We start from the raw sequence: 16,450 nt of genomic DNA, 5'->3' as shown, positions 1-16,450 counted from the left end.
ATAGCCCCAAACCAAAACCAAACCCAAAATGGACTGAGTGTTGAGCTGTCTCACATCTCCAGTGTTCTTTAGCAACCTACCAGGAGCAGGGCTCCCTGACTTGAAGTCATCCAGGGCAATAGCTTGAAGGAGGTTTGCTCAGACCAAGAAATGGGAAGGGAGAGTGTCCTCAGCTAGGAACCATTTCCCCATGTGCTGAGGGTAAGGCAGGTGCTGGTTGCTTCCTCCCGCTGGGACTGGACCAAGGGTGGAGAGAGAGAATGCACAAGGTCTGCATCCCATGTGACTGCAGACCTTGGAAGGAGCTCTCCGGGTAGGCCTTGGTCCCAGGGATGAGCCCATGAGTGTGGCGAAGAGGCCCTTGGTCTGGGTATATGTGCTGCTCGGAATCTGAAGTTAGTGGTGGGAGAGAGGGAGAGGTCACTACCCCTCTCCACCCCAACTGTACTATCAAACTTTCTATCACAAACGTAATGAAATATGGTTACAAAATGTGTAATGAAATGTTTTTAGGCTTTATTCTCACATTAAATAATTGAGATCTACAAAGAAAATCATGGTTGGGATAACTTGTAGGCTCCCAGCTTAAAAAGTGAAATACTCTGGGGCTGGGGGGTGTGGTCAGTGTGTGGTCAGACTTGCATGTGGAGGCCCTGGACTCAGTTTCTGGCATCACTGAGGGAAAAATGTAATTAGTTAAAAAATATATAAAATAAAAACACTACAAATACCAGGGGCTGGAGAGATGATACAGTGGGTAAGGTGCTTGTTTTTTATGAGGCTACCCTAAATTCAATCCCTGGCACCACATATGGTCCCCCAACCATACCCCAAATGCAGAGCCAGTTGTAAATCCTAAGTTTTTCTGTGTGTGACCCCAAAACAAAAGATTTTTTTAAAAAAGCTTCAGCTCCAGTTTTTATATCTCTAGACATCTCTTTAATATTCAAGGCAGCATATTTTTGGTGGAGTTTATCTTTGCCAAATACCACTTACACATTGTACCATTACCATATGAGCACATATACATAAATACCTGAAGTTCTTTGCATATTTAAAATCTTGAATTAATGATATTATTCAGTTTACATTCTATTAGTAACTCTTGGCTCCTGTTTTGTATCTGACATTGATCCGTGTGGATCCATGCTCCTCTAGTTCATTTATTTTGGTGGGGAGAGGAGGGGGCATCCCTGGAGGTACTCAGGGCTCTGTGTTGAAGGAATTGCATCTGTTGGTGCTCATGGTTCCTTGTGAGGTTTGGGATAGAACTGGGGTCTGCCTCATGAAATCAAGCACATTAACTCAGTCCAGTGAATTACTGTAGAACATGTTGTTGCATAACTATGCCATAACACATTTATCCTCTTGCCTGTTGGTGACTCTTTTGGTTGTTTCTATTTTTTGATCTAATAAATACACTCTACTAGACATTTTAACACTGGATTTTAAATGTCCTGAGTCCATTCCCATAGGCAGAAATGAGGAGTATAGATTGTTTGTCTCCCTTAAACACACATACACACACACACACACACACACTCATACTCATACAACATCTTGCAACTTGGAAAGCCACTCATGAGGGAGGGAGCACAACACTGAGAACACTGTGTGAATCCATCTTGGCACCCTGAGCTGACAGCCTTACATCTGAATAGAACGGAATGTAAAGTGCCACTCATCCCAAAGCAGAAACAAGGGTCACGTTGTACCGACCCACACTCCCAAGCTGCTCAGCTGTTCACTGGCAGGAAGTGCGTGTTTATGAATGGAAGTGTCATTGACTCACCATTTTTCTGCACAATGAAATCGCAGATGTCACGGTCCTGGGAGAGATTCCCAAAGACACGCACGGCTTCCAGGATTCCATCCATGTTGCTGCTCAGAAGAAGCTTTAGGAGCACTGGGTTTGGTGACCAAAGAGAGAAAAAAGCAGAGGGTTAAGTTTTAATTTAAGTTTTTCATTTTAACTTGAAGGTCTTTGGAAATCAATAGCATTCTAAATACTGATAAGTTCAAAAAAATTTAATGTGGCCAGAGACATAGTACAGGGGTTGCAGGCAAAAAAACTCTGGTTCTCTCCCTGACACCACATATGGTTCCCTGAGCAATTGCCAAGAGTGATCCCTGATCCCAGGTGTGGACAAAAATGCAAACACATGACTTTTGATGATAATATAAAATTTATGAAGGACAAACTGGCAATAACTAAAAGACTAACCCCACCCATATTCTAATTTCTTAGCCTCAAACCTGACTTTTAGATTGTTCTACCACAAATCAGAAAATACAGATGCCTCTAGTTCTGTGTTTAGAATAAATTCAGAACCTTAAGTAAACACAGGTCTACTTATTTCTACCCAAACTCAGGCCTGAACCTTACATTCAGCAACATACAACTTTTTGTCTTCAATGATGGAATTCTTCACTTGGTAGTAAGATAAGTTGTTGATTGTTGCTGTTGTATTGATCACCAGCTCCTCACAATCATCGATTGACTTGTTCTCTGGAAGAGAGTGAAGAGAAGGAGTTCAAAGACTCACTGCAGCAGTGGAGAAAATGACATCTGGATAGCAGCCACCATCTGTGTCTGGCAGGGACAAGCCACTATCCTGGGCAGGATGGGTGCCAGGACACGTTGGCCCATACTGCTTATGGCTTTCTGTCCCAGGACTCTTGCTGCTGGGAAAAACATTAGACACAAGACTGCTCCTGGTCAGGGGGCGACTTCCAGCTCAGTTCTTGTAGCAACTCTTGGAGGTGCTCATGTGTGCTTGGGGTACCAAGTGATGCTGAGGTCGGAACCAGGGTTGGCTGCACAAAATGCAAGTGCCGTCACCCATGTATTATCAGCCCAGTCCCAGTGTCTCAACTTTAATGTGACTGTGTTTGGAGACTGGGCTGTTGAGAGAGAGAGAGAGAGAGAGAGAGAGAGAGAGAGAGAGAGAGAGAGAGAGAGAGAGAGAGAGAGAGAGAGAGAGAGAAAGGATAGTAGCTGAGATTTCTAAGGAAAGGTTTGAAGGATGGTTGGACACTGATTGCTTAAAATGTGAGAGAGATGATGAAGAAATTGTTCATCAAAAAGGAAATAGAAGGGGCTGGAGATATAGTATAATGGGTAGGGTGCTGTCCTTGCAAATGGCCTATGCGGGTTTGATTTCTATAGAGTACACCGTATGTTGCCCCGTATGTGCCACCAGAGCACAGAGCCCAGGAGTAAGCCATGGGCCCCACCAGCAGTGGCCTAAATCCACCATCATAAACCTACCCTCATAAAATCTATCCCTCCACAAAAAAAGAAACCTGATACAGCGCGCCAATGATAGGCCTGGGCCCCTGGGCTCTTACCCAGCGTGGACAGGAGCAGGCGCACTATGTGCGGGTTGGCGGCCATGGCCGACCCGATGGCCGGATGGATAGCGAGGTTGGCCAGGACACGGGTCAGCTTGATGAGCACATCCTCGGCCTGGGCCCTTGCCTTGGGCAGCTCTCGGCCTTCGTCGCAAAGCCCAGAGAAATGCAGGTCTGGCTGGGAGAAGGCACGGAACAGTGACAGCAGTGTTGGGAGGCTCCCTTTCTCTTTGGAAAACTGTTCCCGAGCCTGATTGTTTTTCGCTGTCAAGTTGCCAAGGATAAAAACAATCCGAACGACTAAATCCTGCAGTAAATGAAAGGCAAAGCGTTACCAACACAAAAGGGGCTGGGCTGAATTGTTGGAAAGCGTACAGTATTTAATTTAGTCGCGATTTAATTAATAGTAAAATGGAACGCGCCTGGCTTCCACTGACTGGTACAGTATTTGATTCCCAAGATTGCTGCAAATTGACAGAGCAGATTAAAAGCATTTGGCAGCAATGAAAGAATACAAACTGATGGGTGCTATTAGCGAAGTCTATTAACTTCAAATCCTTCATCTAAAATTCTGGGTGGAATTTTTTTCTTTTTCCCCCAGAGAGCAATTAGTGTGGCATGGAATAGCATTAATAATAACATTATGTAAATCTAAGTTTTGACATGAACAGTTTTCTTGAGCATCTGAATCTTTTCTTTTTCTTTTAAATGGGCCACACCCAGCAGTGCTCAGGCCGTCTCCTGGCCAGGCTGGAGAACCAAATGAGGTTTCTGAGATCAAGCCTGGGTGGGCCACATGCATGACAAACACCCTATCAGCTATCTGATCTCCTCTGCCCCCTCAATCTTTTCTTAAAAGTTTGTCTCCAGCTGAAATGCAGTCTCCAGAAAGCAGGCATTCCTGGCTGACCAGATTGGGTTACAGAAGTCTTTCTCAACCTCGAGTCTGATGATTTGAGGGTGCTGAGACGTCTTGGAGTGGGCACTGTCCTGGCCTCCACAGCGGGGTGCAGGATTTAAATGTCCCCTGGCGGCCAAACTGATCCTAGCAGAGAACCACAGTGTCACCCACCCTTCCCACGTCAAAACAGTGTGTCTGTAAATAGTGCTCTATGTACTTTTCTGCATATAAGCTCTAGTTCACAACAAATAAATGTTTTCTTAAGTCTCCCAAGCTGAGAACATCTTACAATTACACAAGATTTAAAAAACAAAAAAAACCCACTTATGGGTGGTTACTTTTTGTTTTAATAGGGACCATTCCCAGCAGAACCTTGATGGAGGGGTGCCTCTGACAGCCACAGTAGACCCAGCTGTGTGGCTCTGACAGTTTTGTGGGGCCCATCCTGCTCAGGGAGTAGCAGGGCCACATCTGGTGGGGCTCAGGGCCGCAGGGGCTGAGGGGAGTGGAGCTCAGAGCCTCTCCCTTGCTAGGCATGGGCTGCAGCACTTGAGTCCTCTCCCAGGTCCCCAAATGTTTCAAATTTTACAGCTGACATATGAACACAGTCATTCTTAGGGTGTGTGTGTGTGTGTGTGTGTGTGTGTGTGTGTGTGTGTGTGTGTGTGTGTGATAGACTTTAAAGGAAGAGTACAGAGGGGGTTACATCTGACCTGGTTTCTAGTGATGTGAGGCTCTGCGCTATTTTAGAGACAGGACAGGGCGCTGATGGAGCACTGAGGCCTGGGCATGGGATCTGAACCTAGGACTCTTCAGAGCTAGGGTCCTTTCTACATCCTGGGCCTGCTTTCCACAAGGTCTCTCGTTGAAACACCTGCTCCTTTGCCTTGCTGTTTCAGAGCTATCTGCTCTTAGAATGCAAATATGTCACCAGGAAGGATTGTGATAAATACTATCAGATTAGCAGTTAGCTGCAGCCTAATAGAAAGGGGACAAAGAGCACAGGGCGGCTAGTTCTTCCTTCCTTCCTTCCTTCCTTCCTTCCTTCCTTCCTTCCTTCCTTCCTTCCTTCCTTCCTTCCTTCCTTCCTTCCTTCCTTCCTTCCTTCCTTCCTTCCTTCCTTCCTTCCTTCCTTCCTTCCTTCCTTTCTCTCTTTCTTTCTCTCTGTCTTTCTCTCTGTCTTTCTTTTTCTTTTTCTTTCTGTGATCAGGGAGCTCAGGTGGAACCTGGCAAGAGGGAGCAGTGAGGTGCAGAATTCCAGTGAAGACAAAGGACAAGACTGGGATTTGCCTGCGGCCACTCTAATACCTACTTGTCGCTGCTTGCCTTTGGAAAAGTTTTCCCGGGTGTTGGTGGAGAAGCTGCCTGGTGGCTGCGTGTATGACTGGGAACCACCTGCCCTCATTGAGGGCAGGGGCTCACAGGAAGGCAAGACCTGGAGCTGGTCCAAGAGAGAGCTCCACCTGCAGCCAGCAGCAACAGGGGTCCAGACAGGCACCCCCTCGGGAACCAGAATCAATGCCCTGAGATAATCTTTGAAAGCTAAGGGGACTGAAAGAACCCACACATGTAAACCAATGTCAGGCCTAGGCCTGGAGGAGCGGATCTATTTGAGGAGACTCGGTTGACCCAGGGGAAACAGCAGACTAAAAGGACCCCAGAAGAAGTGATGCATCCTGAGGGGGATTATGATTTGTGCCATTCTCACTGGTGTGAGATGGCATCTCATAACTCTCTTGGTTTGGATTTCCCTGACTACAAGCCACACTGAGCATCTTCTCATGGGCCTACCAGTCACCAGTCTGTCTTCCTTAGAGAAGTGTCAGTTCATTTCCTTTCCCCAGGTTTTGATAGGACTTTTGGATTTTTCTTTGTTATCATTGAACATTGTGAATGCTTGGATATTAACCCTTTATCTGACTGTGCTGAGTGTGAATATTTTCTTCTATTCAGTTGGGTGCCTTTTAGTTTTAGCCTATGTTTCTTTAGCCACGTAGAAACTTTTAAAATTTGGTGTAGTCCCATCTGTTTATTTTTATTTCTGTTGCCTTTGCCAGTGGAATCATACCATTGGCAACACCTTTCAAGTTCAAATCTTGAAGAGTTCTGCTTATATATTCCTCGATGTATTTCAGGGTTTTCTTTTCTGAGCTCATTTGTAAAATGGAAAAAATGTATGTTAGCTTTGAAATAAAAGATAAGGCAGAAATTACTAACAATCCAGGTATTATTCTGAATCTTCTTTTTTTACTGCCACCGAAATGTCAGTGACAAGAAATAGGAAACAATAGGGACAGAGGCTGTAGCTCAGTGATGGAACACTTGCCTTGAACATGTGAGAATCTGGGTCCCATGCCTGGCGGAAGGAAGGAAGGAAGGAAGGAAGGAAGGAAGGAAGGAAGGAAGGAAGGAAGGAAGGAAGGAAGGAAGGAAGGAAGGAAGGAAGGAAGGAAGGAAGGAGGGAGGGAGGGAGGGAGGGAGGGAGGGAGGGAGGGAGGGAAGAAGAGAGGGAGGGAAGAAAGGAAGGAAGGAAGGAAGGAAGGAAGGAAGGAAGGAAGGAAGGAAGGAAGGAAGGAGGGAGGGAGGGAGGGAGGGAAGGAGAGAGGGAGGGAAGGAAGGAAGGAAGGAAGGAAGGAAGGAGGGAGGAAGGGAGGGAGGGAGGGAGGGAGGGAAGGAAGGAGGGAGGGAAGGAAGGAAGGAAGGAGGGAAGGAAGGAAGGAAGGAGGGAAGGAAGGAAGGAACGAACGAAGGGAGGAAGGGAGGGGAGGGAGGGAGAGAGGGAAGGAGGGAGGGAGGAAGGAAGAGAGAGGGAAGGAAAGAAGGAAGGAAGGGAGCAGGAGAGTAGAAGAGAGGGGAGGAGAGAAGAAGGGAGGGATAAAGGGAGAGGAGAGGGAAAGAGTGAGAGAGAGAGAGAGAGAGAGAGAGAGAGAGAGAGAGGAAACTTAGGAAACCATTTGGAGTCATCCTGAGTCTGGGGAACTAAAGCAGAGTTGGGAGGTGGTTGAGAATGAAGCCTGCATGTTCACACAATCAGGCAAGCTCAGACACAGCTGCCTCTGAGAAGCCCGATTGCCATAGCGCTGAAACTGACCCGTCACCACTTTCCACCAATCAGAGCTGTCCTGACTGAAAACCATATTTGCATACAGGGGACCTGAGCAGAGACTAGGCTGCCTTTTAGTGCATTTCTCATCTCGGTGAAAACACTTCTGGGGCCTATGTCTTCCAGGCTGCAATAATGAAACTCCCAAAGTTCATTTCCTTTTTCCCTTGCTGGATTTTCAGTCCACATTAGTTAGTGGCATTCCACTATGCGGGACAGATCCAGGGGTCTTAGGACAGTTTATATAAGAATTTATATAATGCTCAGGAAACTGTGTGGATATTGGGTGGCGAGGAAGATGAGCTAAAGTTTTGCCAATAAATTTTAGTTTAACCTTGGAAATTTTTTGAACTGAGAATATGTGGAGGGGAGGGAAGAGATTAAGGGAGACAGGAGGAGGTCTTACAAACAGTATTGGTGGACCCGAAAGACAGTACAGAGTTTGAGGTACTTGCATGCCATCAACCCCAGTTTGATCCCCAACATCACATATGGCCCCTGGACACAGTAGCTCTTGAGCACCACCATATTTAGCCACCCCTCACCTCCCAAATACAAACCAAACCAAGCCAGTATCTAGCCACCTCCTTGCTGTGGCCTAGGATTACTTGACTATTTCTGATCCTCAGAAAAGTCCCTGAAGAAGCTGATGTCTTTGAATCTGAGAATAAAAACAAGTGCACAGAACTCCATTATAATTCTCAATTCTCACTCTGTAAAAATTGCATTTATGTCCCGTGATTTCTGGGGACAAAAGCATCGCTCCTCACCCCAGACATACCTCACAGAAAGGCTGAAGGTTCTCCCACCAGGAGAGAGTGCATTAATGAGAATCGCCATGACAGGAAATTCCACATTATTATTAGTTTTCTTAATTTTGGTGAGGGTGGGGTTTCCCACGTGGTGTAGGCCCAGGGCCCCATGGGCAATTCTCAGCAAACCTGGCTGGTGGTCTAAAGACAGGGTCAGAGGATATGGTGTTGCTTGGGTCCTATAGTGCCACAGAGACTCAGGCTGCCCTGGGAGTACGATGCTCAGGGCTGTACCTGGACAATGCTTGAGGGAGCAGGTAGTGCTGGGAATCAAACCCAGGTTGGGTGCACATGCCCAGACCTCTCTGCTATCTCCCGGCCCTCATGTCAGATTTTTTTTTTTTTCTGGTTCACACTGGCAATGCACAGGGGTTACTCCTGGCTTATGCACTCAGGAATTACCCCTGGTGGTGCTCGGGGGACCATATGGGATGCTGGGAATCAAACCCGGGTCGGCCATGTGCAAGGCAAATGCCCTACCCGCTGTGCTATCACTCCAGCCCCATGTCAGATCTTTTAAACTGAAGAGCAAAAAGGACTTTTCACATAAATTTTGGTAGATGATTTCTGATTTAAGGACATAAGTTCTATCCCTGGAAAAAATAGTAGTTGTACTTAGTAGCAGCAGCATCAACACAGGTGCCTCTGAACAGCCAGGCACTTTCCCAAACACCTAGAGATGTACAAGTTAATTCATGAGAAATGCTAACTTCCTTCTCTCTTATCTGGATGGGGCTGTTCTGAGTGTCTGTGATCTGCCAATCAGGACAGCACTTTCTGCATGAAGCCTTATGTGTAAAGATCGTTTCTGCAATGCTATTTTGACTCCTTAATTAAAAACACTTTTCTCCCCCAAATTTAGAAGTATTTTGCTAAATTAACAAAATCATAAAACGGCCTCAGAGTAGGGGCTGGAGATATATTACAGAGGTTATTAGGGCGCTTGCCTTGCACACAGCCAACCCAAGGTGGATCCCTGGCATCCATATGGTCCCCTGAGCATCATCAGGAACAATTCCTGAGTGCAGAGCTGAGGGAAACCCCTGAGCATTGGCAGTTGCTGTTGGCTCCCCACAAAAACACAACCAACCAAACAAAAAATACCTCAAAATATAAGTCTATCCTAGAAAGTTTTTTTGTTTTTTTTTTTTTTTGCCACCTCTGGCTATGCTCAGGGGCTTATTTCTGGTTCTGTGTTCAGGGATCACTCTTGGTGGTGTTAGGAAGATCCCTGATATGGAGCATCAGGGATAGAAACTGGGTCAGCCTACGCAAGTCAAGCTCCCTATCCACTGTACTCTCTCTTTGGCTCCTAAAGAACTATTCTTTTAGCACTTCCAACTTATCCCTTTAAAGAAAAAAAAAAGATAAACCATGAAGAGAAGCAACATCATTGCAACCTAAAGCAGTGTTCTCCAGTTCATGCAGTTATGTCAAACAGTACTGGCCTTCACAGGACTTCCAGGAACATACTGGTCTCCCATTTCTACAAAAGCACACAGAGTGAGACCAGAAAGTCCCATCAGAAACTTTGAAACTAATTTTAAAAGAATTTTAATGAAGGGACCTGGGATGAGGGTGGGGGACAGCTCTGCAGTTTAGAACACTTGCCTTGCAAACCGCAGGCCAGGACTTCAAGCCCAGTGCTGCTGCATGCTCTGAGCACCGTCCAGGCAGCTCCTGTGTGAGAGTCCCATCACACCGAGAGCTGTTCAAAATCCTGGGGCAGCCAGGTGTATGAGCAAGCCCAACCCCCCACCCCCAAAGGGATGTGACCGCTACAACTAAAAATAATGTGCCATCATCAGGTCAGGAAGTGTTACCCCTGATGAACACATGTGACGGCTCTGCAGTGGTCCCTGTGAGCAGTACAACAGAAATGCACCAACAGAAACACCAGACACCGCCCCCCTCCCCCCGCCCCCATGGCAACAGCAACTGGCTGAGGAGGGGAGAGGGGAGAAAGGATTGAACAGAGTCTGACTCTATGAACTCATTACCAGGACGAAGCAGTGCACCTCCTCAAATGTCTCCGCTGTCACCTGAAGGCCTCAGTTCTGTTCCTCTTTCCTGCCACCTCTGCCTGGGTCCGGCTGCCTCACCTGTACCACCTGTGTATGCTTTGCTCTAGTCTAATCCCGGGGGGCTTTTAGGGAGTCCAGACCCACCTCCACTTCTCAGTGCTAATACCGGAGAGCAGATCCCTGGTGTTCAATGAACCGATCCTTAGAGATGGTCATTCCTTAAAGAAATCAAGTGAGGCAGAGCTGGAAAGACAGTGCAGGGGATAAAGGTGATGTCCTGAATGTGGCCAGCCCAGGTTTGGTCAAACTCCTGCACCAGATATGGCTCCTGGAGCCCTGCCAGGAGTGACCCCAGAGTCAGGAGTAAGACCCAGGCGTAAGCCCTGAGCACTAATGGGTGTGCCCACAACACTCAAAATAAGCACAGAAAAGAAATAAAGTGTGTCAGGCCTGTGGCTCGATGGCAGAGCAGAGACCTTGCAGGTGTGAGGCCCTGGGTTTGATCCTTGGCCCCACATGGCCCCTGAGTACTGTCATCACAAACAGCATCTGGGACCTGTATCCACTGCCATGTGGGGTCTAACTGAGGACAACTGAGTCGGCTTCTGGGCGGGGAGCTGGGGGCTGGAACTTCCCTAAGTTCTCTTCCATCTCTCAAGTTCTTTGATTCCTTTTTATATTCTTAAAATAATTTTGGCATCTGGGTCATATTCAGTGGTGCTCAGAGCTGACTCCTGGCTCTGTGCTCAGGGATCATTCCTGAGGGGGTCCAGGGAACCACATGAGGAGCTGGGGATTGAACCGGTATCACCAGCATGTAAGGCAAGTGCCCTCCCCCCGGTCTAGGGCCCTGGCCCATCGAATTCTTTGATTTCATGAACTTCCTGGGTTCTGTCCAGGAGCCTGAACGTCCCAGGTAGGAGGAGTTAATGTGGTCATAATGCCTCCTCCCCTGTCTCAGAGGGAACATCCCAGCAGGGCTGTGAGAAGGGAATGTCGGGAGTATATATGTGTGTGTTGGGGGGGGGGCGGTCCTGGCAGCTGCAGTGCCAACTGCAGGATGGCAAGTGAGAGCAACAGATGGGGGTCTAGGTGCCCACATGCTCCTGTCCACCCTCTCTCAGCATCAGCTGCTCCCCTCTCCTACCCCTCCCCCCATCTCAGACTCACTCCTCGGAGGGCAGGAGTATGAGGTGGGGCGGGGCCCCCAGACTAGCGGCCTCTGGAGGTGCTGCTTCCTCATCACCATGCCAGGGCTTGTCTGGATTCAGTCAGAGGCTGAGCAAGAAGGCCTGGTAAGGCCCAGGCTCATCACTGGTGGCCTCTGCACCCACTAAGGACCACACTGGACAATCTACAAAGAATTTTTCCCCGCAGTACCAGGGATAAAACACAGGGTCTCATACATGTGAGGCAGGCGCTTTACTGCTGAGCCATGTCCCAGGCCCGGGGCCAGAGGAACCTTTTCTTCTGGAGGTCACTTATTGCGTCCAGAGTCCAATGCATCTCTGCTCCACAGAGTGATGCTTACTTGAAACCCAACAAAGACCCATGCCCAATCAGGCCCCGCCTGGGCCAGGCAGCAGGAAATGGTTCCATAAGCAAATCCCCTGGAGGTCCAAACTCTCCTGCTTAGCATGGACCTACCTTCAAATGAACCCTGCAACTTTCTAGCCTTTTTATAAATGTTTAACACAACATGCCACATTCATACCACAACTATGCAGTTTTGAAACAGAGAGATGAAGATGGATCAGGAGAGATAATCTCTTTGTGTGGTGGTGGGGTGTGTGTGTATGTGTGTGTGTATGTGTGTGTGTGTGTGTGTGTGTGTGTGTGTGTGTGTGTGTGTTTCCAAAAAAAGTAGCCAGTCTAGTATAACCAGTTTCTATTGACTCTGTGATTTTACTGAAAATGGAAAGGGCCTAGCAACAGCTCGAGCCAACCAGGGCTCAGACAAACAAGTGCACCTATTGTCAGAGGTGCCTCCAGCACCGCCTGTGGGTCTGGCTCTCCTGCAGCCTCTGTCCAGCCTAGCAAACAGATGACTTCATCGAAATGGGGCCCACAGGCCTGCCACTAAAACTGTACTGGAACAGAACAAGGAGTAGGACCCCACTGACCAGAGTGCTCACTGTCGAATCTGCTCACAGAGAGAGAGAGAGAGAGAGAGAGAGAGAGAGAGAGAGAGAGAGAACAAGAGAGAGCACAAGAGAGAGCACAAGAGAGGGAGCAAGAATGCTTAGTGTTAGGGCAATAGGGCTAAGGTCCCTGCTCAGAGACTTGAAATGGAAGCTTCCCGAGGCTCACTGGCCACCCCAGCCCCCCATCCCACTGGGTGAAGAGAGGAGGCAGCACAGCGCAGAACTCATCACTTGGGTGCCCGCTGATGAGTAAGTCTCACTCCAGTTGTCCCCCAGCTCCTCCTTCCCGAAGCCCCTCGGCCTCCCAAGCCCCCAGCTCCAGCCTAGGATCATCACTCATTCCACCCTAGCTCATTTCCCGCACCAACCACCCAGTCACCTAGGTCTCTCGGGGTCATCTCAAGTCCCTGAGCTCCCAGGCTCCCCTGGTTTCTCTGGTTGACCCATCGTCATCCGGACACTCCTCAGATGCCCTCAGCAGGCTCTTCCCGCCACTGTCAATGCAGCGAGACTCTGGAATGCAGCTCAGACATCACTCCTTTTTTAAACACACAGGCTGTCAACACACAAAGGGGCTGGAGAGGTAGCACGGCTTGAGCACAGGTTGAGGTGCTTGCCCCACAGGCAGCTGACCCGGTGCCAGGAAAGGGAAAGGGAAAGGAAAGGAAAGAGTCGCCTGGTACATGCCCAGGCCAGTGTCTAAGGCGCCATGGGGCCTGTGCGGACACTCTGACGTCACTTCCCATCCCTCCTGCTCTCCCTCACACACCCTTCCTGTGGCTCCTTAAATATAACAGGTGAGTACCACGGTGACCTGGTGGTGGGGGAGAGAAAGAACAAACGATATTCAGCAGTATCCCTCTTAAGAGAGAAGCACGCCTGTGAAGTAAACACCAATATTTTGGAAAGAGTTCTTAAAAGTGGGTGGGAGTGGAAGCCAGGGACTGGTTGCAGATGCGCGCAGAATCGGAACCAAGAAGCCCTGCTCAAACCTTGGCTGGAGCCCTCTCCTGCAGTCTGGACCCGAGAGTCAAACCGGGATCTGCCAGGTGTGGACCTTTAGCGAGTTTCCCAGCCTCCAGCAAAACCCTGGCATTGTGTGCCCTTACAGGTGGCGTTGAAGAGGAGATGAATGTCCCCAATCTGGAAGACAGACTGCGCCACTGCAGAAATGCTAATTAACCTGAAGGGACTGAAAAGTGGGTCAACGGTTTGCATCAGAGCCGAGCCATATGGAGGAGTGTGAAGTGCTGGAGATGCCAAAGGCGGCATTTAAGTAGAGAAGTGCCTCAAAACAGGGAGCGATTCTCCTCGAGGCTGCCATCCGGGTATCCCTGCCACTTCCTGGGCACCCAGCAGACGCTCCCCACTGTGGCTCTGGCAGATGCTCCCCTCTCCTGAGCGCTATTGTTTTTCAAGTCAGCAGACACAAACCAGGCACTTGGCCGCGGGGAGAGCCAGGTCCACAAGGGCAAAGCAGCGGGAGCTGGAAAGAATGAACAAGCTTGGGGCAGATTGGGCCGCCGCTGTCCCGGTCAGGGGTGCACACCAAGGCCAAGGCCGAAAAAAGGAGTCAGCACAGCCAAAAGGCTCCGGCGCCCACTGAGAATGTGCCCGCAGAGGGGCTGGGAAGGGAGCCATGGGCCCGCTCCTGCCAGGCAGGAGGCACAGGGCCGAGCTGGGAGCCAAGTGGCCATATAAAGGCACCGGTGGAGGAAGGGTGGCACCTCCTTAACTAACCCCTGCCACCCCAACGTGGATGGATGGGGAAACGGGAGAGGTCATGTTATCTCTGGACTGCTGAAAGGCCGGGTCAACTGCAGAATGAGTAGCTGGAAAAGTGGTAGAGGCTTGTGCTTTCAGCCCACTCTCTCCAGAGAGTCCAGGTTTCATTTTCAACAGCATGAGGCCCAAGCAACCATATCGGATTGTGTGTGCGTGCGTGCGTGTGTGTGTGTGTGTGTGTGTGTGTGTGTGTTGAGGGGATGGGGGGCGGTAGTGAAGAAAGCCACCAGTGCCAAATGAAGTCTCTAGGAGGTGAGAGGGGAGGTGAGAGGGGGGCTGGAGAGACAGTATGGGGTAGGGGAGGGTAAGACGCGGGTCTAGGAGGCAGTCAACCATGGATTGGAGTTTGGCACTAAATATGATCTCCTGACCACCCCTAGAAACAATCCCTGAGTGCAGAGTCAGTAGTCAGCCTCAGACACAACCTTGAGCCACCATAGCTGTCTCCCTCCTGGCCTCCGCCCCTCCCCACCCAGGTGAAAAATAGATGAAGCTGAGGGAGGACAACTTATGTGGCCTCTGGTAGGCTCTGAGCGTGGGCCTGTACCTAGAAGCTCTGTCCCTGGAAACCAAGAAACTGATCAGAATTTCAGGAGGCCCAGGTTCAGTCTTGGGCACAACAAGGTCCCTTGAGCAGTTCCATGAGCAATCTCTGAGCACTGAGATACAAGAAGCCCCTGAGCACTGGCCCTCAAAGCCAGAGAGGTGGGGAAAGAGGGAGGGACAGAAAGAGAGAGAGAGAGAGAGAGAGAGAGAGAGAGAGAGAGAGAGAGAGAGAGAGAGAGAGAGAGAGAAACATATCAAGCAGAAAGATTATCCACATAAGCCATGAACAATGGGAAAGAAAGTAGTTACAGGCTATTGCTTTATTTATTTTTTTAAATCATAACCTGTGGCAGTCTTAGTTGAAGCTTTTTACTGGATCCTTTGCCTGGGAGGTACTTACAGAAAAAATGGGGGGAAATCCCTCCACGTTCTTCTGCAAAACAAACCCAGACATATTTTGCTGATGCTAAATGCAGCAACACTGACGTCAGCGGCAGGCCGAGCACCCAAAGGCTGATAGTGGCCCTGCTTATTCTTGCCTTATTAGACCCATCTGTTGGCGCATTTGGTTTGCACCACATGCCGTTTCTACCACCATACAGCAAACAATATGTGCGCCTTTCTTAAGTGAAGCCTGTCATTGAACTGAATTTTAATTGAATTAATAGATGTTTTACCTAATGTTAAAGGTTCAGCTTTCAAACTGCCTCAGGCCAATGAAAACCATACTTCTGTCTCCGTTCTGGGGTGGATGGGAACTGGGGTGATTAGTTGTTCTGTGGATCTTGGACAAACGAACCTCAGAGTCAGGAGCCAAAGAAGTTTCCCCTGTCCTCCCTGAGGAAGCCCTTTGTGAGAGCAGGGAGGGGTGGATTCCTTTTCTCTGAGGCTGTTGGTGAAGTCAAAAGCCCTGGCTCCCAGCACAAGCTCACACAGGAGGCCAGACGCGCCTCTGAAAGGCTGAGCCACTGGAGCTGGGGCCAGCCAGAGCGAGCTGGTTTCCAATCAACTCATCTCGCTCAAGTTTATCTGCAGCAAACTGACGGTTGGTTGTTTTTTCGTTTTTTGTTTTTCTTTTGGTGGGGGTGGGGGGAGTACAGTAGTTTTATTTCTGGAACATGAATAAGGGAAAAGGGAGAGAAGGAATGAGAGAGAGGAGAGGGACGGAGGGAAAGAGGCATGCATGTACCTGTGTGTGCGTGCACAGAGAAACACACACACATCACACACATACATGCACGCATGTTCAAGAGAGAATGCAGGCTTCTCCAGACAGGGTGAGGATATCCCATTAAGTGAAAAGAGAGGAATGACGTATCGCAAACAGATGTGTGTGGTCCCAGAATAGGGATGAAAGGGCCAGAGACATAGTACAGCAGGTATGGCCTTGCACATGGCTGACTCTGGTTTGATCCTTGACATCCCCGTATGGTTCCCTAAGCACTGCCAGTAGTAATTTCTGCGTGCAGAGCCAGAAGTAACCCCTGAGCATCACCAGCTGTGCTGCCCTTCCCCCCACCAAGGTAACAGGGATGCATCGAAAACAGAGAAAGTTCAACTGGAGGTCTATCCAGTCCTTTCTCAAAGTAGAACATATCTGCACAACACTTGATGATTAGCAGTGAATTTGGTGCTTGTTTCACCAATAAATGAGCCACCTACCCTCAGTCTCTCTAAGACTGAACTCTCCTTTCTGCAAGCGGTCCTGAGGGTCCTAGTGGGGAAGGCCCTGGGCTCCTTGCCCTTGAGTGACCTATCCAGACCCTTGCCTGCAGCCGCAT

General features: G+C 49.0%; 1 protein-coding gene across 1 annotated transcript in view; it reads right to left on the bottom strand.

The window, feature by feature from the left end:
• ARMC2 (armadillo repeat containing 2) overlaps window positions 1–16,450 on the bottom strand; it is a 133,085-nt gene that overhangs the window by 13,069 nt on the left and 103,566 nt on the right. The window contains exons 13-15 of the mRNA XM_055136094.1: window positions 3,352–3,661; window positions 2,387–2,509; window positions 1,793–1,906 (exon numbers count right to left, since the gene is read on the bottom strand). Of these exons, the coding sequence (XP_054992069.1) occupies window positions 1,793–1,906; window positions 2,387–2,509; window positions 3,352–3,661 (547 nt within the window). The remainder of the gene's footprint in view (window positions 1–1,792; window positions 1,907–2,386; window positions 2,510–3,351; window positions 3,662–16,450) is intronic.

This window comes from Sorex araneus, chromosome 4, assembly GCF_027595985.1.
Source record: "Sorex araneus isolate mSorAra2 chromosome 4, mSorAra2.pri, whole genome shotgun sequence".
NCBI classification, from domain to species: domain Eukaryota; kingdom Metazoa; phylum Chordata; class Mammalia; order Eulipotyphla; family Soricidae; genus Sorex; species Sorex araneus.
The sequence above is the reverse complement of the archived record's forward strand: the minus strand, read 5'-3'. Positions and strand labels throughout refer to the sequence as shown.